This window comes from Balaenoptera physalus (assembly GCF_965194825.1).
Source record: "Balaenoptera physalus genome assembly, chromosome: 3".
NCBI classification, from domain to species: domain Eukaryota; kingdom Metazoa; phylum Chordata; class Mammalia; order Artiodactyla; family Balaenopteridae; genus Balaenoptera; species Balaenoptera physalus.
The window spans coordinates 173375254-173396144 of NC_138890.1; the positions used below are offsets into that span (position 1 = coordinate 173375254).

The 20891-nt window shown below is 41.0% G+C and overlaps 1 protein-coding gene across 3 annotated transcripts in view; it reads right to left on the minus strand.

The window, feature by feature from the left end:
• Window positions 1-731: 731 nt before the first annotated feature.
• Window positions 732-20891, minus strand: part of ICE1 (interactor of little elongation complex ELL subunit 1) — a 59079-nt gene continuing 38919 nt past the window's right edge. For 2 of the 3 annotated variants that reach the window (XM_082454357.1, XM_082454356.1), the window contains 6 exons: window positions 19495-19663; window positions 16741-16901; window positions 13715-13905; window positions 11735-11841; window positions 5390-5488; window positions 732-1763 (listed from right to left, as the gene is read on the minus strand). In XM_082454357.1, the coding sequence (XP_082310483.1) occupies window positions 1582-1763; window positions 5390-5488; window positions 11735-11841; window positions 13715-13905; window positions 16741-16901; window positions 19495-19663 (909 nt within the window). In that variant the 3' untranslated portion in view covers window positions 732-1581. The remainder of the gene's footprint in view (window positions 1764-5389; window positions 5489-11734; window positions 11842-13714; window positions 13906-16740; window positions 16902-19494; window positions 19664-20891) is intronic. The other variant, XM_082454358.1, reaches the window with a different exon arrangement.

Here is a 20891-nt window from a genome sequence, read left to right on the forward strand (position 1 = left end):
CCTCCCCTCTCGGAGCCGGCGCACCTGTCTGGGAGGGACGCGTTCCAGGGTCCCCTCCTTTCAAGGTGGCGCCCTTCTCTCGGGTCCTAGCTCACCTGTTACTTCCTCGGAGGGACCCTCCTTGACTAACAGAAAGAGAGGAGTCTCCCTGCTATTCTTCTGCAGATCGCTCCATCTCCCTCACCACAAAACCCCAAATCTGGACTGTTGATTTATTGGGGTGACTGTGCAGGGTTCTCTCCACCAACAGATCACAGGCCTGTGAGAACCTGGCCCTGACTTTCTTCACCAGCTCCTCCCAGCAAGGCCCTGGCACAGAGCACAGGCCCAAGAGAGAGGCAGAAAGAGGGAACACCCAACAAAAAGCATCTAAAGGGCAAGGCAGAGTCGTTTACAAATCTCAGTTCGTTATAATTACTTAAAAAACAGGAGGAAGAAGCAACAAAACACTTGTCCAGTGTGATTTTTAAAGGGTAGCAACTGTGGCTAAACAAAGACATCCAATACTGAGGGCCAAGCGGCGCTTACACGGTACCCGCTCTCACCAAGAGCACCTGGGAGAGCGCTCAAACCCCCTCACACCCGGGCGATCGACCACGCCTCCGTCCAGGAGGCGGGTCCCGCTGGCAGGCCGCCTCCTCTGTCTTTGGTGGGCACTGACTATCTGCTTCATCTCTGGTTGGAGCAGAAGTAAGGCCAAGTGTCACTCTCTACTGATCAGGACAATCGTGTGCATGGCTTACTTTTATTTTTTATTATAAAAAACACATACAAGAGTTTTAAGAAATGATGAATATAAGACAAATCAGGACCACGGTGAGTTATTAAACCCATTTCCTATGTACAAATACTAAAATTCCGAAAGTGGAATATCATCAAATGTGAGACACATTATAGGCTGTCCATATATACACGGCACATGCAGAGACCTGCCCGCACTCGGCTGCGTCTGTATGTACACGGCGAGGTACAAACACCCGCGGCGACCTCTATCCTCAGCTCTCCTTTTCCTGATTCATAGTTAAATATTTGCAAGGAACTTTAGAGATCTGAAGAAATGCATTAAAGTAAGTTCTAAAGGCTCTCCCTGTTTATTTACTCTGATCAGCTGCACTCTATACCTTGAGAGGAACTCTGTAGCCCACCTCCAGCTAAGACAGTGGAAGAGTCTTCGAGTAGCACTGCTTTGGCCTCCTCATCTTTTCCTAGTCAGTCATTTGGGCACAAAGTCCAAAATTGGCTCAGGAACCAAATCAATGTTTTTACATTAAATTCATTATAAAATGCCACTCAATTTTTAAAAGCGACTAAAAGGACACTTTCTGCAGCAAAAAAGGGCTAAGTTCAAGTTTCTGTTGTTTGACCAAGACACAACAAATTACAATCCATGTCATGTGATCACAGCAGCCATAAGTGAAATGTGTGCGGTTTAGGGAAAGCAGCCCCTGCTTCCTCCTCCACCCCCAGCACTTGTATCTCCCTGACGTCTCTCTCTGGAACCCCGGTCTGCACCCTGGAAGCTGAAGATCTGTCTCCACTCGAGCAGCGGGAAGGCACTTCTCTGGGCACAGCACGGGGCCGTCAGCCACGCTCCTCCGTACACAGGGTGCTGACCTCCTCCAGGGAGCTGAGCACCGCGGAGGGGATGCGGCGAGAGGTCTCCGTGCGCCAGGCTTCCAGGATCTTGGAGATCTCTGCTGGGTTGCTGGGACTCAAGTCACACAGGGCGTACACAGCTGCCAGCTGGATACCCCACGGTATGTCTGAAAAGAATTTCCACATCAGTCATCACACAAGAAAATCTTCGTTATGCAAAACGTTCATGCTGTTGATCTAATAAAATACTATTCAACAAATACTTTCTTCCAGCAATGAAAAGTAAATATTAAAAAAAAAAAAAAACACAATGAAAAAGTTCATTTAAATCCCTTCTGCAAATGGAAAACAAAAACAAAGCCAAACGCTGCACAGCTCTCTACAGGTTCCTGGCGCTGCCTGTACCCAGAGGATGGCGAGCCGGAGTAGGGGTACAGGGCCTGAAGCGCCCGCCCTCTCATGATCAGTGCTAAGCTTTCCAAAGTGGTCCTGGAAGGATCACACCCTCATGTTTAAGTTTTAGTAAAATGTGGATCCCAAAGCATTTGTCAAATAAATGACTCCATTATACCCCCTGGAAGTGTTTATAAGTGGACTTCGGAAATGAAAAACATGATGAAATGAGAGCAAGTGAAAAACTAATTTTTAGTATGTAGTATAGCATATACTATACTCTTACACACTAGATTATAGTATATGACTATTGATCATGGCATTTAATTGTAGACTATAGCTAGGTTAGAGATTACAGTATATTAGAGTTCTCATTAAGTATAAGTTTATTTAGGAGTTATTTAATTCAAATTTAATTTAGTTCAATTTTAGTTAAATTCACTTCAATCATTTAGTTAAAAAATTTAGGAGTTATTTCATTAAAACTTATTATTAACTATATACTGTTAGTGATGCAATGCCCAATAGCGCAAACTACTACTATTTAAAAATAAATATCACAAAACACACACATTCAAATGTTAATGCTGTAGATGTAGACAGTACTACAGCAGCTTTAAAATTACGTTCCCCGGGCTTCCCTGGTGGTGCAGTGGTTAACAATCTGCCTGTTGATGCAGGGGACACGGGTTCGATCCCTGGTCTGGGAAGATCCCACATGCTGCAGAGCCACTAAGCCCATGAGCCACAACTACTGAGCCTGTGTTCTAGAGCCCGCGAGTCACAACTACTGAGCCCGCAAGACACAGCTACTGAAGCCCGCGTACCTAGACACTGAAGACAACCTACACGTTAAGATCATCTCGGATGTAAATTTCAGATGTCACCGTGTGTTCCCGATGGAAACTGTATAACTGCATTACTCCTTTTTTTTGTTTTAATTTTTTTTTACTGGAGTAAAATCACTTTACACTGTTGTGTTAGTTTCTGCTGTACAATGAAGTGAGTCAGCTATATGTATACATGTATCCCCTCCCTCCTGGACCTCCCTCCCACCCCCTCATTACACCCATCTAGGTCATCACAGAGCACCGAGCTGAGCTTCCTGTGCTTTATAGAGTGTTCCCACTAGCTATTTTATACATGGTAGTGTATATGTCATTCCTAATCTCCCAATTTGTCCCACCCTCTCCTTCCCCCCACGTCCACATGTCCGTTCTCTATGTCTGCGTCTCTATTCCTGCCCTGCAAATAGGTTCATCTGTACCATTTTTCTGGATTCCGCATATATGTATTAATACATGACATTTGTTTTTCTCCTTCTGACTTACTTCACTCTGTATGACAGACTCTAGGTCCATCTACATCTCTACAAATGACCCATTTTCGTTCGTTTTCATGGCTAATATTCCATTGTATACATATACATGTACCACATCTTCATTATCCATTTCTCTGTCGTTGGACATTTACGTTGTTCCATGTCCTGGCTATTGTAAATAGTGCTGCAATGAACACTGGGGTGCATGTGTCTTTTTGAACTATGGTTTTCTCAGGGTATATGCCCAGTAGTGGGATTGCTGGGTCGTATGGTAGTTCTATTTTTAGTTTTTTAAGGAACCTCCATATTGTTTCTCCATAGTGGCTGTATCAATTTACATTCCCACCAACAGTGCAAGAGGGTTCCCTTTTCTCCACACACTCTCCAGCATTTACTGTTTGTAGATTTTTTGATGATGGCCACTCTGATCAGTGTGAGGTGATACCTCACTGTAGTTTTGATTTGCATTTCTCTAATGATTAGTGATGTTGAGCATCCTTTCATGTGCCCCTTGGTCATCTGTATGTCCTCCTTGGAGAGATATCTATTTAGGTCTTCTGCCTGTTTTTTGATTGGGTTGTTTGTTTTTTTGATATTGAGCTGCATGAGCTGTTTGTATATTTTGGAGATTAATCTTTTGTCTGTTGCGTCATTTGCAAATATTTTCTCCCATTCTGAGTGTTGTCTTTTTGCCTTGTTTATGGTTTCCTTTGCTGTGCAAAAGTTTTTAAGTTTAATTAGGTCCCATTTGTTTATTTTTTTTTAATTTTTATTTATTTATTTATTTATTTATTATTTTTGGCTGTGTTGGGTCTTCATTTCTGTGTGAGGCCTTTCTCTAGTTGCGGCGAGTGGGGGCCACTCTTCATGGCGGTGCGCGGGCCTCTCACTGTTGCGGCCTCTCTTGTTGTGGAGCACAGGCTCCAGAGGCGCAGGCTCAGTAGTTGTGGTTCATGGGTCCGGTTGCTCCACGGCATGTGGGATCTTCCCAGACCAGGTCTCCAACCCGTGTCCCCTGCATTGGCAGTTGGATTCTCAACCACTGCGCCACCAGGGAAGCCCCCATTTGTTTATTTTTGTTCTTATTTTCATTACTCCGGGGGGTGGGTCAAAAAAGATCTTGCTGTGGTTTATGTTTATGTCAAAGAGTGTTTTTCCTATATTTTCCTCTAACAGTTTTATAGTGTCCGGTCTTACATTTATAACAAAAAATTTTACAAGTTGTATGGAAACACAAAAGACTGTGAACAGCCAAAGCAATCTTGAGAAAAAAATGGAGCTGGAGGAATCAGGCTCCCCAACTTCAGACTATGCAACAAAGCTACAGTAATCAAGACAGTATGGTACTGGCACAAAAACAGAAATACAGATCAATGGTACAGGATAGAAAGCCCAGAGATAAATCCACACACATATGGTCACCTTATTTCTGAAAAAGGATGCATTACTCCTCGATTGCATAACATTCAAATAAAAATGAGACTCATCGCTTCAAAGGGTTACTTTTGAGTTTTAATCTCTTCCCACAAAGGAATAAGAATATAAAACTACATGCTCTGAGGTATACAAATGAAAAGGAAACCACTACTATGAAGACTGGCTCACAAAAAGCCTCCAGTTTCCAAGCTCTCTGGGGATGCTAAGTACTCAGTGATACCCAGGCCACACTGAGGTCGCTGCTTCACACGTGTGACCGCACTTGGTCATCACGACACAACTTCAGCCAGGCCTCTGCAGGCAGCTGAGGTTGAGTCACTGGTCGGAGGTCACAGGGCAGCACGAAGATAGTACCGACAGTTTCTGAGACACAACGTCAGCACCAGGACGACAAGAGAGTTTCCTCTTACTTAGGGATGCGCTGCCCAACAGGGCGAGTGTCTACCACTGAAACAACAGGAAACCCACACACGTTCAAATGCCAGTGCTGAGAACGCGGGCAGAGTGTGGCTTCATGATCAACCTCCTCTCCCCCAAGCACTGAGAGATGCACAGAGCACGGCACGTAGTAAGAACTCAAAACAGATTTAGTAAGAGGAATGCAAATGATTTTAAAATAATTATAATAAACAAAAGTTTTACCTTCATCCTGGGCATGCTGTATAAACATACCAATAACGGCACTAATATTTTTCACAGCTGATGGAAACCCTTCCTTCAAACCCAACTGGCCTAAACGACCTAGGGAAAAGCAAAATAAAAAAACCAAAATGTAAACAATCTGTGGTTAAATGTTAACTTTTCATAAGAATTTAAAACTTATGTTTTTTTTCGTTTAACACGTACATTAAGCGTCAGGATCCTGAACTGAAGTTAGATGGGTACCTATTCTTAAATGAAAACAAATTAAACAGTAAAGCATCAGGACTCAACACAGCACCATCCGTCCCGGGGTGGGGGGCTGTTTTGACTGAATGATTCGGCATCTCTTCTGTTACTCACACATACAGATGATACACAGATACACAATGTGTCGCTTTCCCAGTTATCATATAATAAATGGGGTTTAGCAGAATGAATGGTTTTAGCAGGCTCAGAGTGAAATGACTAACTTCTATGGGTTAACGGACTAAATATAAGACACAGTTTGCTGTTACAACGTAGTTGTCTAACACAACCTCCGTTCTCACGTAGAGCAGCAGCTCCCAAGTGCGCTCTACTAAACCCCCGGGGTCCTCAAGGTCAAAACTGTGCTTTCCCAATGACACTAAGAAGTGATGTGCTTTCCTTCCAGTGCTGAGACGTAGCCTGACAGTGCAAAGGCAGTGGCCATCAAACTATTGGACCCTCAGCACCAGTCAGGGCAGTGACATGGAGGTCACTCTCCATGGCCAGGGGCTCACAGTCGGAAAAGCTAACTCACTCAGAATGTCCTTCGTGAACCGGTAACAATGATTCGTATGAAATCTAGACCCCTAAGCACACGCTCTGCGATCTTCCGCGGATGGGACGGGAAGGGCACGTGAAGCACACCCCTGGCACCTCGGCATCCCAACTCTCTCCAGGAAAAGCACCTGTGCAGCTGCTTCAGCTGGGAGGGGAACTGGGTGCTTTCTCCACCCACTTTTCACTGAAAGAACCACTGACAAACTATGGCTATTTAGACCGAGACAGACATTTTCTCAGAAATGAGTAAAGTGAACCTGTCACTGCAAGGAAATTTATCATTGTTGTCAATGATAAAATTTGAGCTCTTAAGCAAAATTAGAATTTTGGAAAAACTTCCATCGCCTACCCTAAGCTTGACAGCTTCAAATACTCCAGATTTCTCTGATGAGATCAGTGATGATATTAATGTCTGCTTTCTTGATATTGTTGACATTCGGAAGATCTGTACAAATCAGTATTTTCCAAGTGATGTTACAAAATCATGAATGGGCAAAAGATCCCTTCAACAAGGCAGGTGGACCCAGGCACTTTGGTGCAACAGAGAAGCAAAGTTCACGGATGAGGTTTCAGATCTCCCACTGCAACTAGCCTTTAAGAAATCATCGCCTGCTGAGTTCCACTGCAGTGTCAAAGAAGAATATCCACAATTACTTGAGCGGGCTATTAAAATACTCCTTTAATCAACTACACATCTGTATGAGACTGGACTTTCTCCAAATACTTCAACCAAACCAACATACAGCCAGAGACTGAATGCAGAGCAGCTATGGGAAACCAGCTCTCCTATGAATCTAGACAGTGAAGAGGTTTGCAGCAAGATAATGTTCCGTTCTGCTCACTCTTATTTTTGTTTGTTTTGGAAATAGTTTTTCATTAAAAATATCATTTATATTAACATTAGTTTCTTACTATTAATTTTAAGTGAATAGTAAACATTTCTTTAAACTCCTGGTTTTAATTTCTAGTACAATAATTGACACATAAAACCTGGAGTGACAAAACGTCTTTGGGGGTCTCACTAGGGGACTAAACAGGACAACACTCCTCACCTAGTCCCCACCCATCCGGACCCTCCTTTATTCCAATGGTCTTGTGGAAACCAGCTTGCTTCAAAGCGGAAGCCTGTGCACCTCCCTCACGGCCAGGCCTCATGTCCTTTTGCCCCTGCTGTTACACAGAAGGAGGGTTCTGGGACACACCTTGGATGCCGTCTTACCCAAGTCCTCTTCGTGTGCTCTTACGACAACATTATCCTGCATGCTCACTGTTCTGTGTCCATGTTCTCTCTCAATAGTACAAACAGCCCACAGGCTTAGATGTGACCCAGCCCATCAGCCTCATCTCTGTGTTGAATATGGAGAAACTGAGGCACGGGACACTAAAGGGACTTTATTACTTTGCATCCCCTATAGGAACTGGCTTAGCGCTAGTTACACGCACCCTGAATGCGGTGATAGACAGCAGACATTCAGTAAATTCCTACTGATCAATGACTCCCCGGTTAATTCCTAGTCCAGGATGAAACTGTAAACATATGGATAATCCCTTAGGAAGTCTTTCACAGGCTGAAAAGTAATATACTTCAGAGATCAGAAATTTCTAGGTACTGAGCACTCTTCGATATCTCCTTGCAATTAGATCAAAGTGCTAATAACTGCATGTCACCAGACCTGTCCTCTGAGACAATCTATCGGGAGCATTCAATGCATGATTATTAGCAGAGAAGGGGACAGTGTGCGGGCCTAGCACAGCTATAGGACCATTTGGCCATGGGATATGCATGTGTTTCCAGATAATACATGACTGCATTATAATGGCTCCCTTTCTTTTAATTAAAAATGCTTAATGAAGTGGGTTTTATAAAGCTTTATTTAAGTTAACGGAGCAAATCAGAGATAAAATAAGAGGAAATCATGAGTCTGAGGTATATGGTTTGGGGGAAAAGGCTTACATATATGATGACCTGACAAAGATGATGGACAAATTTGCTAAATAAGACGGGAAGAAAAGTCCCTCTACAGAAGGAGGTGAGTGAGTCCAGGGCAGTTCAGCCAACATATTAAAATTCAAGTAAGAAATGTGGAGTCAGTCTCAATGTCAAAGACAACACTCCCCACTCACGGAAGCCTGAGGAGGAGAGCTTGCCGGCCTTAGGGAAGGTGAGACCCAGTCTACAGGGCAGGGATCAGAGCAAGACAGCTACCCAGGGTTTTCAATCAAGATTTCAGATGCAGGTATGTTAAGGAAAGGATGAGTTAAGACAACTGCAAAGAAAAGCTGAACGACAAGGTGAGACACTGGACAGAAACCAACCAAGCGCTGGCTATTGCGGCCTGACGTGCAAAAACCTGACGTGAGAAACAGTGTTACCCTAGCTTCTAGGCTCTGCTAACACCAGGTGGGCCATTTCAGAATTTAAAGCTCTTTGGGGCACGAAACGGGGTATTCTATACCTTTATACTCCGCTGCGACTAGTGGCAGGCAGACTGCCGTCCCCACTCTGCTCCCTTCCCACCCAGGGACCTCAGACAGGGGCTCACCACCTCCCTACCTCCTGCCCCCCCAAAGAGGCCCCGACTCCGCCAGGACACGAGCAGCCTGGAGCAGGCTCTCCCGCTCCTCCGCGTGCCCAGGGGTCCAGAGCAATCCAAATGTTCCACAAAATGCTCTTTAATCCATTACTGTTAAGGTAGGTTAGAGAAACCCCATTTAATAATCACATGTAACCATTTCAATTGCTAACAGCGGTGTTCATACCCCAATCCAACGTTAGATAACACTGAACCATTTTGCCAGATAGCCTGTTTTTATTTCCTATGGGGTAAAAATCCAATTAGGAATTACAAATTTGGAGTTAAGAATACAGACAATTCCTTTATTTTATGAATGCCTACTGTGTGACTTCATTTATTATTAAGAAATCACAGCCAACCAAGTTAATCATTTGCTTAATTCTTTAGTAAATGTCAGCTTCAGAAACTGCAAGAAGCTTCTCCAGCAGAGTTTCTTCTTAGAAACGGTTCAAACTCCAACTCAGACGGGTGTGTGGAAAGGAAAGCACACACCCACCCCTAAAGCCACCTCTCAGGATTCCACCCAGTCGAAAGAGCAGGCCTCACCTGCTTCCACCCTCCCCCTCGGCCCACCGCTGCTCGCTGGGACCCCAGCCCCTGCTTTGCTCGGGGGTGTGGCGAGGGGGGTGCCTTCAGCGCCAACAGACTCCCAGCAAAGCTCAGCCCCGGCTCTCCGGGAACAGCCCAGTGGCCCCTCTCGCCCTCCCCACACCAGGCTTTTCACTCACACGAGCTCGACCTGCCCTGGTCCACCTGCGGACCTCAGCAGGGTCTGCCATTCCTGAGTCTGCTCTCATTTTTGACATTACACTTCCTTTCTAATTAGCCATCCTCTCAACTAAATTTATTTACTTACATATTATAATTTTATTATACAGTATTGTTAATTATATATTAATTATACATTATTCCTATGACACACATCATTGTATTATATCACTCCTAATTATGTAAATATACATATACTACTCTAAATAATATGTATTATCAAATGTTATAAATTATTTTCTCAAAAGCTATATTTTAAAGATTTAAAGAATAAATTAGTCTGAGTTTGACTAAAACTACCAGTCAGGTTTTCTCCCTACAATTATATATCCTTGTTTTTAGATAAACTATGACCATATTCTTAATTCACAAATGAGTTACTTTTTAAGGTATATATTCGAAAGTATTTCTATAATCTTGTGCGGGTTTGTCTGGAACCTGAGAATTTGTAATTTTAAAAAAGCTTTTCAGGCAGTCTGGACAATCAACCAAAGCTGACAAAAGCTAACTGAGGAGGAGAATGACATGTGAGGCCGACCCTCCGTCACACATGCTTCCCAGAGCAGGTGGGGTCGACCACCAGAAACACAGCCTCCCACTCCCACTTCCCTTCCTGTTACAATCAATAAGTACACAAAGAAACAACCACTGCAATGATAACAGCAAAAATCACACCATATTTTATAAGTGTGACTTCAAAAGTGTATTCTTCAGCAAATTCCACAGATTCTTCATCTAGGTCAACATGTAAGCATTTATAGACCTAACACCTTTCCTAATTTCTTAAATTCTCAAAAAGCTTTCTCAATTTGGAATGAATTAGTTCAAAGTATAAACACATTCTTTCTTGCATCCATAAGAGAAGCTGCTACCAAAATCAGAATTTCCAGACACACACATGCCACCAGCTGACGGCTGAAAATGAGGTCACTGGCCCTTCTGTGTCCTTGCTGCTCCCGCTTGGCACGGACAGTGGTCCTCAGGGCACTGGACCTGAGGCGTTCAGGGAAGCCCCCCACTGGGCAGCTTAGTCATCTCCACTTCCACACTTTCATGCTTTCATGTTCTGTATCTTAACTCCAAGTGTATGTTAGGTTACTTCCAGCGAAAACTGTTAGATGTCCACCTTGAAACCAGGTTTTTGTCAAGACCCAGTTTATATATTTATTTACCACAATGTTCCTATGTTTGCATGTAAAATGTGCACAGTGCAGGAATGCAGATACAGTAATAAAATTAGTCAGGGATATTGTATTTCTTACTGTGGTCCATTTATTAAGACTGACTTACGTGATTTAAAAATTCTCAAACCTATTTCAGATGGTTTTAGCTTGGCGTTTTAATTAATTAAACGCCAAAGATACTTAAAAGTCATGATAACTATCTCCAAGGATCTAAAGGGCCCTGACACAGAAATAGGCTGAACCTTGTTTTGTCAGCCCTCAAGCAATCAATACATGGCAGATAGAGGAGTCACTTCAAAGTAAAGAGAGCCTTCTAATAATGAACAGACCTCATCACTGATAATGATGCCTGGACTGGAGAGCAGCTTGTCAGAGATGGGGCAAGAAAAGAAAAAATAAGTAAAAATAAAAAATAAAGATTTGTGGGTGAAAGGGAGGGGCAGAACTAAATGGCCACTGAGGTCCTCTTTAGATCTGAGATTAAAAAGAATCTATATTTCACTTAAAATATTTTTAAACAATGATTTAAATTTGTTTATTCAGCTTACAATTTACAGAAACAAAATAAAACTAGTTCCCAATTATAGAAGTACATAGTTATCCTTATTGAGCGAGTATGAAAAAAAACATCTGGGGTGCAAGCAGGGATTAAGTATCTACTTATTTTAAAAATCAAATTAACTGTAATTTATAGCAATTTATGTATACTGGAGTGTATATGCAAGTGTGTGCATGTGTGTATATTAAAATTAATATCTGAGACTCAAGAGTTCAATTATAAATAAAATGTACTAACATGAAAAATCTTAAATCTGAAAAAGGTGAATAAAATGTTAATTTACAAAGGAAGAGTATGAGTAATGAAAATTAATTTAGTGCAAAAGTACCTACTCTGGTGGCTGTAAAGTCAGTTACTATAGTGAAGTTTCAGTCAAAATATATTATTACACACTTATTCTCTCACCAAGATATCATCAATAACAAGAACAAATTTAATACAACAGACAACTCACCAATGAGCCTCAGTATTGACGCTATGATAATATCAGGAGTGTATGCAATGTTTGCATGTCCTTTTCTGTATTTTATCCACTTATCCATTACAGGCCACAGCTCCTTACTACAAAATAACAACAACAAATATATACATGTATGTATGTATATGAAAGTATGCTCACCCATCATCGTTCAAACATTAAGAAGAACTTATCTTAAAAATGGTCCATAGGAGACAATTAGTGAAGAGGAGGAACTTTTAAAGATGTAGCATTTTTGGCTAACATGAGAGCAGACAATGAAAGCTCACAAACTTTCCAGCTATTCAGGATCTCTGTGCTTGCAGTGGCTTTAAAAAGGCTGCAAACACCCACGCTTGCATCTTTATTCTATTCAACCCTTTTCACAAGGCGTTAGCGTAGAGATGCTGAACAATGCCCCCACGTCACAGGACTGGAAGCAGCAGGGTCTGGATCCTCACGTGGACCATCCAGACGTAAGGCGGCACCTGCGTTCCAGAAGCCTAGTTTCCCGGGGTGAAGCAAGGACAAACAGGCTATATTTTGTACAAAGAACTAAACCAGAGGAAATGAACCACACTTTACATGGATTAAAGAAACTAGATCTACTGACTGAAAACAGTGGCAATTCCTCTTTGCTCTCTCTTTTCAAAAATGTATTAACTTCTTACATAGTATTTATAATATTAGAAAAGTTAAATACAGACAAATGAATGGAAAATGTACATTAAAAACACATTCTCAGATAACTATCACTCTTTTAATTTGGGGCTTTTCCTCCCACAGACTTCTATGCTTGCATGTATGTAAAAACCACAGTCAAAGTGACTGCAGTGCTTAGGAATCAGGGTCTGGAATCGCCCAGGCAGAGATCCTGATATCCAACACTCTGTCCATACCGCCAGCGGGGGGACCTTGGACAAAGCACCTGTGACTGGCACCACCCCTGGTGGTCTCATCTGTCACTGGGGATAGAAGGGCCCCTGCCTCCTGGGCTTCCAGGAAGATGAGGCCCAGGGTAGCCACTCACACATCCTTACCCAGACAGCACTGAACAGACTGTCCTGGCACCTTCTTAGTAACAGACTGAAAAACACTTTTGTGTCAGTATATAAAAATCCATGTATATCTATTTATTCTAATATGGCTGTATCTCATTATATAGACATTCCATAATTCAATTACCTATTATTTGACATTCAGATGTATAATCTTTCCCGAGTGTTAAGAAGGGAAAACAAGAGAACAGATTTCCACAGAATATATTCCTCAGGTGTCTCAAAGATACAGACTATTATTAATCCTTTGGTGAATCCTTTTCAATGTAATAAACCCCTTTAAACCAGCCCTTCTCAGTCAGGGTTTTAAGAAAATTACGGGTTGTAATTAACTGCAGAACAGTTATTTGACTACTTTCTCCATTCTCCAAACATGCTGCATAGATAGATGAACAGAGAAAAGTTAATTCATTACATAAAATGGACGCCTGAGCGTTAACAGGCCCAGTTCTCTCCTGAAACCCCAGTGAGAAGAGCTGCTGACCCAGAAGTTTGAGTATTTCTGTTCCTGTGGGTTTTTCCATAGTATCTGTACATTAAGATAATGACCATCACATTTCAATCTACACGTATTCGCTGAGCACCTCTCCTGTGTGGGCGCTGCCCTCTCTACGCGCCGGGGGAGGCCAGGGAGACCAAAGTCCCCCCTGCATGAGATTCATTTTCCTTTAGTAATAAGAGAATACAGTGAAAAGTAGTGAAAAGTACCATAAAAAAATAAAGCGAGGGGATGTGGCAGTGACACTGGCATTTAAGAGTAGTTTTATTAACTCTTACTCAAATCAAATCAAAATGTGCTTTGTAAATGTTTCAGCTGCCTTAAACAGCAAAAATGGTTCAAACCACAATTCAGCAATCACTGAACAGACTACCTGACAATTCAAATAACCCAACTTAGGTTAGCAGAATAGCCCTGTACCTTATAATGTTGTCATGTGTCCAAATCCACTTCTGATGGCAGCAGAGCAGATCAATGGCACATATGTACTCCCAAGTGTTATCACTTAGGTCTTCACCAAATCTTTCACTGGACTGAAATTCTGTTTTTGGACATAACTGTATGGTCAAAAGCAGCTTTGAAACCATGAAGCCAACATCTGCAGGAGCATTCTAGCAAATAAGGTAAAAAAAAGAAAATTTAGAGTTTCAAATATAACATACCTCATGTGGGTGATCTCAAAGAGTATTAACAAGCATCAGATGAATAATCATTTAATTTTCAAAGACACCTTTTGAAAGTTATTTTGAATAAAGAACTATGTTTATCTTAGTCATAACAGCTGTCCTAAAATGACTATACAATGGTGGTTGACAGGCCAGATAAAAAAGCTCCAAGCAGAATGCAGAATCCAGTCAGGTAGGAAAGATACTGCAATCCAGATAGGAATGCAAATTCTCATTAACTGAAATCAGAGAATTAAAGTTTTATTAAAAAACAATTTTTAATCTTTAAAAAATTCTTCAATAAATTCATTCTGTCATCTTTCTGACCCTAGATATCAGTCTGCTTTTTCCAGAAATTCGTAAAATTGAATCAGCTTGTACTAGACTCTTCTGTCTGGCTTCTTTTACACCTATGCATGCTTTTTTGATATTTTTCCACGTTCTTGCACATATAGGTAGCTTGAACACCCCTTTTTACTGCCGAGTAGGAATCCACTGTATGGATATACCACAGTTTGTCCATTCACCTATTGATAGAAATCTGGGTTACTTCCAGCTTTAGGCTGTAATTAATAATGCTGCTTTGGACATTCATGTACAAGCCTTTTTGTGGACATAAATTTGACTTTCCTTGGGTACATACCCAGCAGTGGATTTATAATTTTTTTCTTTTTTTATTGGGTTTTGTTATTAAAAATGAACAAGGGGCTTTCAATCTCCTCTTACACCTGAAAAAGACTGGAATTAGTTGGTTCTTTAAAGATTAAATTCAGATGAAATCTATACATGCTTCTTGTATACTAAATTTTTAGTCACCTTTTCAACCTTTTAAAATGGAAAACAACTGGTTTATTCCAGCGTTTTACCCCTAAAGCCAATTTTGACCATTTTTATGTTGCTAAGGAACCATCCTCGGTTTCCGAACCTGCTATGAAGCTGTAGGCGGCAGTCTTCTCATTCTTCACCCTCCCCATCTCTACTCACACTGCCTCTCTCATTCTGAAATCTTGAACATTTTTGCTTTTCTCTTTTTACATTAATCTGAACTGAGTTACCTGATTTATTAGTATTTTTTAAAGGCAATTTTTTTTTTGTTCTCTACTTCATTACTATTACACCTTTTAAACTATATTTTTTTTCTGGATTCCTTCTCAAATTTTTAATTTTTAAGATGATTATCAGGGAACTTTATTTATTACTTGTTTAATAATGAAGACATTTAAACTATTTCAATGAGTGTAAGGTTTCCAAAAACGAGAGGTCTTCGGTATGAAGGGTTTTCCTTTCATACCAAATACTGTGATTTTACTTCTGAGTTTCTATTTGTTCACAGATTGTCCAGGACTGTGTATCTCGATCTCCAGGGAATTTTTATAGAATCTTTTAATTCCTTGTCTAATTTTACCGAGTCATTGCCAGAGAATTGAGTGTAGACTCTTTACTTTTTAAAAATTAAGGTCAAATGCATGACTGGTTTTTGCAAATGTCACAGACATATGAAAAAATACAGTCTTCATTCAAGTTTACTTTTTATATTGTTGAATTCCACTACCTCTTTACTTATATTTGTGCTTCACACCTATTGAGTTCTGTAGGATAGAATTTGGAAGTCTTGTACTATAATGGTATTTTTTTTCCCACCCAAGTATTCCTCTTTTTTTTTTTAATAGCTTTGACTTTATATTTTTATTTGATATGATACAGGCTAAACACACTTATTAGAATTCTACCTTCTTCATTAATCATGTTTTATCATCCAAACATATCCGGCTTCATCCTGAACAGGACAAAGGAGAAGGCTCCAGTGCACAAGCAGGCGGACCCGGCAGGGACAGGAGTGGCCCTGCAGGTAACCGCCGAGGGTGGAGACGCGTGTATGGATGCTCTTCTCGCTGCTAAGGGACTGGAGTCTGATGGTACCTCACCCAATACACTCTGGCTTGTCTAGGTGGATTGATGAAGAGATAATTACAGACTTGCTTTTTAAAATTCCCTAACTTTTTATCCTCCAATAGCCCTTTCCTTTTCTTTTTATAAGAAAATAAAAGTCTAATGAAGAGTAACATCAGAAAGTACTAAAAAGGAAAGCAAAATGACATACAAAAGTCGACTACATGCGTAAGCCAGAATTTTTTTAAAAGAGGACAGTAATACAGTCATTAAAAAGGGCAGAACAAAGTGAAAGTCAACCCCTCACTGACTTCAATACCTCTTCTTAAAGATTACCACTAGCAATTCAGCAACCAGCGATTCTCATTAGAGAAAATCTATGAAGAAAAGAACACCAATCTAGATACTATATTAACATATCAGTCACTAAAAAAAATAAGATAATGAAAGAAAATATGGAACACAATACTTAGAACAAACACAAATTCCATCAACTGGAAAGAAAAACAGAGAATATTAGATTCAGAAAAAATCGTAACAGGAAGGAATTGAGATACCAATTTTTTCACCTAAGTACCTACTATAGAAGCAAAAGATGTGCACCTCCTCCGAGCCCTCACATATATATGCACATGTATAGATTTCATCAGCCATAAATTAGTACACAAAAGAAACTTTGTTCAATTAACACAGCACACAGGTCTACAACTTCTCCCAAAGTGTCTCATGCATACTTAATGAACAAAATGCATAAGCTTAGACTAAAATGTTATTTTAAAGGATCTAATATGAAGAATAATATCTCTGAAATGCTCACAAACTAATACAAAACCAAATAATAACATTTATATAAGACCTACAAGTACAGTATTACAAAAAAAGAAACCTCACCTTCTCCCAATTGAGGAAAGCTCGCAAACAGTTCAAAACTTCTCCTTTAGCGCGTTGCCTGGCTACCAACTGCATTGCCTTATTAATCACCGATTGAGAGATAAATATATCATGCCACATGTTTGCAATGAACAAAGTCAATTTTTCAGACTCTGGAAAATCTATGAGAAAAAAACAAGATAATAAACCTTTATGTCTGATTAAGTGAATAAATGACAAACTAAGAATATATTTGAATAATTTCCCCTTGTGCACAGCAGGGCCACCTAAAGCTAAAGGGAGGAAGCCTGACAAGGCCCCAGCCTCAGTTATTTCAACTCTGCTTCTCCATCTCTCCCACCCATCCCTCCCCTCCCCCCGCCCCCCCAGCCAACCTTTCTTTCCCTTTGGCCAACTTTCTTTAACAGAATTTGAAACACAGTGCATGAGTATACACCACTGTAGAAAAGAGCAATAAACTCCAGAACAAGGAGAGAAGGCAAACCTCCTCTCGCAGGTTCCAGACCCTGCACCCAGAACCCGCCCATTTGGTGCGTGTCCTTTCAGGCCATGTTTTATGCATTTACAAGACAGAACTCACTTGAAGAACACCTAAGGCTTTTGGTATGAAGGGATGTTTTTTTATAAATTATGACTGATAATCCATTTCTTATGAATACCTTCTCCAATGCCACGGCTTGTCTTTTCTGTCTGTCTAATCAAGTTAATCGAGGCACAGCTTACACACAATAAAATACACTCTTTAAGCAGACAGTCTGAAGGATTTTGACAAATGAACACACCCATGTAACCCCCACTACAACCCACAGATGGAACATTTCCATCATCCCAAATTCCCATGGTCTGACCCTTTCAGTGAATCACTTCATCCCAAATACAGACAAGCCTGATCTGCTTACTGTCACTCTGCACATGTGCCTTTTCTCAAATATTTATGAAGAGATTCGTAAAGCATGCACCCTTTTCTGTCTGGCATCCCCCTCTCAGCAAAATCCATGTTGCCGCACGCATCACTAGCCCTTTCCTCATTTGTCTGAGTAGTATTCCAATTGCTTGATATACCACACTGGTTTTTCATTCAACTCCTGATGGACCTTTGTTTCCAAACATGGGCTATTATGAATTAAGATGCTCTGAATACCTGTGAACTGTATATGGATATGTGGATATGTCTCTATTTCTGTTGAGTAAGTACCCGAGAGTGACATATCTGTGTCATATGATAAACTGTTTAATTTTATAAAAAACTGTCGAAGTGTTTCGCAACTGGTTGTATCAGTCAACACGAAGATTCGTATCTTGTTTGGCATGACGCCGCATCTTTTTCGTTTTCTCTGTTCTATTTTATCTAACACTGCAGGGTGTATAGAGAGAGGGTAACTCAAAGCATAAACTCACTGCACTATTTTGATCTGTTACTTTGGAAACCTTGTGCTTATCTGATTATACTTCCTCCTGTCTCAGGACTCCACATGCTGTTCCCTCTGCCTGGAATTCTCTCCCTCACTTTTATCTTCACATCTAAGTTCAAAAGGCACTCCGAGGAGCAAAGCTTCCCTGACCCCTGAGACTCTCTCAAACCCACCTTCCACAGCACAAGTCATTCATTCAACATATACTTAACGAGAGCATACAACACATTCTTCTGGGGTGAGGATGTAGTAGGAACAAGACAAACAAAATCCCTGTCCTTACAGAGTACGTGACCTAGTAGAGGAAAGAGACAGCAAACGAAAAGGTAACAGCGTAACCATAGCAAAGCAGAGGGAAAAGCTTCCCGACAGAGAACCTGTTACAAAGACCCAGAGGTGAGAGCGGGCTGGGTGTGTCTGAGGAAGAACCAGAAATCTCACGTGGGCTCTGCAGAGACCCTGTCGCGCCCTGCTTCCTGCTGCCCTTCACTGATAAAACCTGATGTGTGCGCCCCACTGGAAGGCTGTATCTATACCTGGGTTTGGTCACCATCAAAAGCCTTAACACTTATGTGCACCCCGTAACTATTTGTTAAATAAGTCAGTGACTGAAAAAATAAATGAAGTGGGCAACAAACACAGCAGCCTCACTCACAACTCTGCAAGTGACAGATTCAATTATCCTGATATTTAAGCCCCATAAACACTATGGTAGTAAAAGATTATCAATCTTTGCAATCTAGATAAGACTCTCTGATGTAGCATTAAATTCCATTTGTGTATCACTTTGCTATATTAAAATGTTTCCACTGATGATCTGATATGAAGAAGGAGTCCTATTTGCTCCATTAATAGACTTAAGAAATAGTAGTAAAAGGAAAAGAGAATCAAAGGACAGCCCTCCTTTCCATTTCTCCCTGAAACTCTTCTTTCCATGAGCTTATGAATCCATCTTAGCGTTTCTGCCCTTTCCAGCTAGTAACAGAGCAGAGCGGTTTGTCACTTTAAAATGATTCCATTATCTTGTGTCAACTATATCTGACTCTAAAGTAGCTGCACAAGGAATAAAACCGATACACACTAATGAGAGATACACTTTTATACACAAGTGGAAATGTATATACTGACCGAAGTAAGCTTAAGTCACACAAATTCTCCCACTGAAAACCAGGTATAGCTGGGTCTATAGCTAAGGCTCTTCATGCCTTCTGGCAAATGCACAAGACAACATGATTTTAAAAGATACACAGCAATACCTTAGCTGAAAATACAGATGCACATATAAGCAGATAAAAAAGCAACAACCCGTGTTCAATACAAGAATGTCGCCATCTAAACATACCTTCCTTAAGTAGGCTGTAGCAAAACAAGCGAGCTCTTTCCAAGTCTCCCAGCTGCCGACAAATACCCACATACACTCTGCAGAGGGCGTGGATGTAATTGTGCTCCACAGACATCTTCTGAATTTTCAGTTCTGAGAGAATAGAGTGAAGCAAGCACTCTGCTAAAGGCTGAATTGGAAAAAACAAAAAACAAAAACGAAAAGGCAATGTACACTGATACTTATCTTCAGCCTACTAAAGACCAGCTAAAAGTTACAAAATTAAGTACCTTTTGGAAAGTTGGAAAGATAAAACATGCCCTGTCTCAGAGAGTAGAGGACAACACCCACCGTGGTAACTTGCTTTAGCAGGGAAAGCCGTGAGGCTCGGGGTGGAGAGAGCCCACGCCTGTCGGCGGCCGGGGGTCAGTGGGGCTGCAGGGGCCACGGGGCGAGTCCCAGGACACCTGGATGCCTACTGTCACTACCACCACTCCTACAAATGACCACTTTTTGGTTTTTACTAAAATAATCTGTATGTGTGTATTAAATCCACTCGAATTCTACTCCCATTCTTGTTTTCTGAACTCCAACGTACTCTACACATTTATCCTGTTTAGATCTTAAAATACTGGGTAATGTTTTCCTCGCCCAGGAAAAGGAGCATTAAATAATTTGATACATTCAGTCATTTGAAAATAAACATCTTTCCAAAGTTACCTGTACTGCTTTGTGCTTTCTGAAATGCAATCTAAGAAAAATAAATATTTATACCATTGTGATTCCAAGGATGTACAGATAACCGACAAAGCATAATCCATGGGACACTGGAAATCATCCACCCAGTATCAACATAAACATGCAGAAAATAAAAACCGAGGGAAGTCCTAATAAACCATGTAGGTAAATCTGCATAATCCTCCCCCAGCCCCCTTCCCGAAACTAAGCATCTGTTCCTGTTTGATTTCGGACCTACATCAAGGGGGGGAGGGTGCGAAACCCACACACTACCTTTCTGACTCTCAAAATCCTCAAGTGTGTATATAATACCATTCACAGAAAAGAAAGGCTCTATTACACAGCAATTTGATGCTTTGAAGCAAATCATTTCGAGCTTTTAAGCATGCCAGAATCAATGGGAAATACGCAATTTAAGTCCTGACAGGACTTTTTTTTTTCCTTTAAAATTTTAAGGTATTTGGTGAATACAAATTATCAAATCTCCAACGCCTTATCACTTCTCAAATGTATAAAATGCTGGCTAGAAATAAAGTATAGGTCCTAACGTTTACACGGGTGACTGCCCATCTCTGAGAATAAACTTCTGTTCAGGGCCAGCTCCCCTTTTGCTGACAGGAGACGGCCTGTGTCTGAGGACATGCGATTCCTAACGCCCCCAGAGCAAAGGAGCCACATAC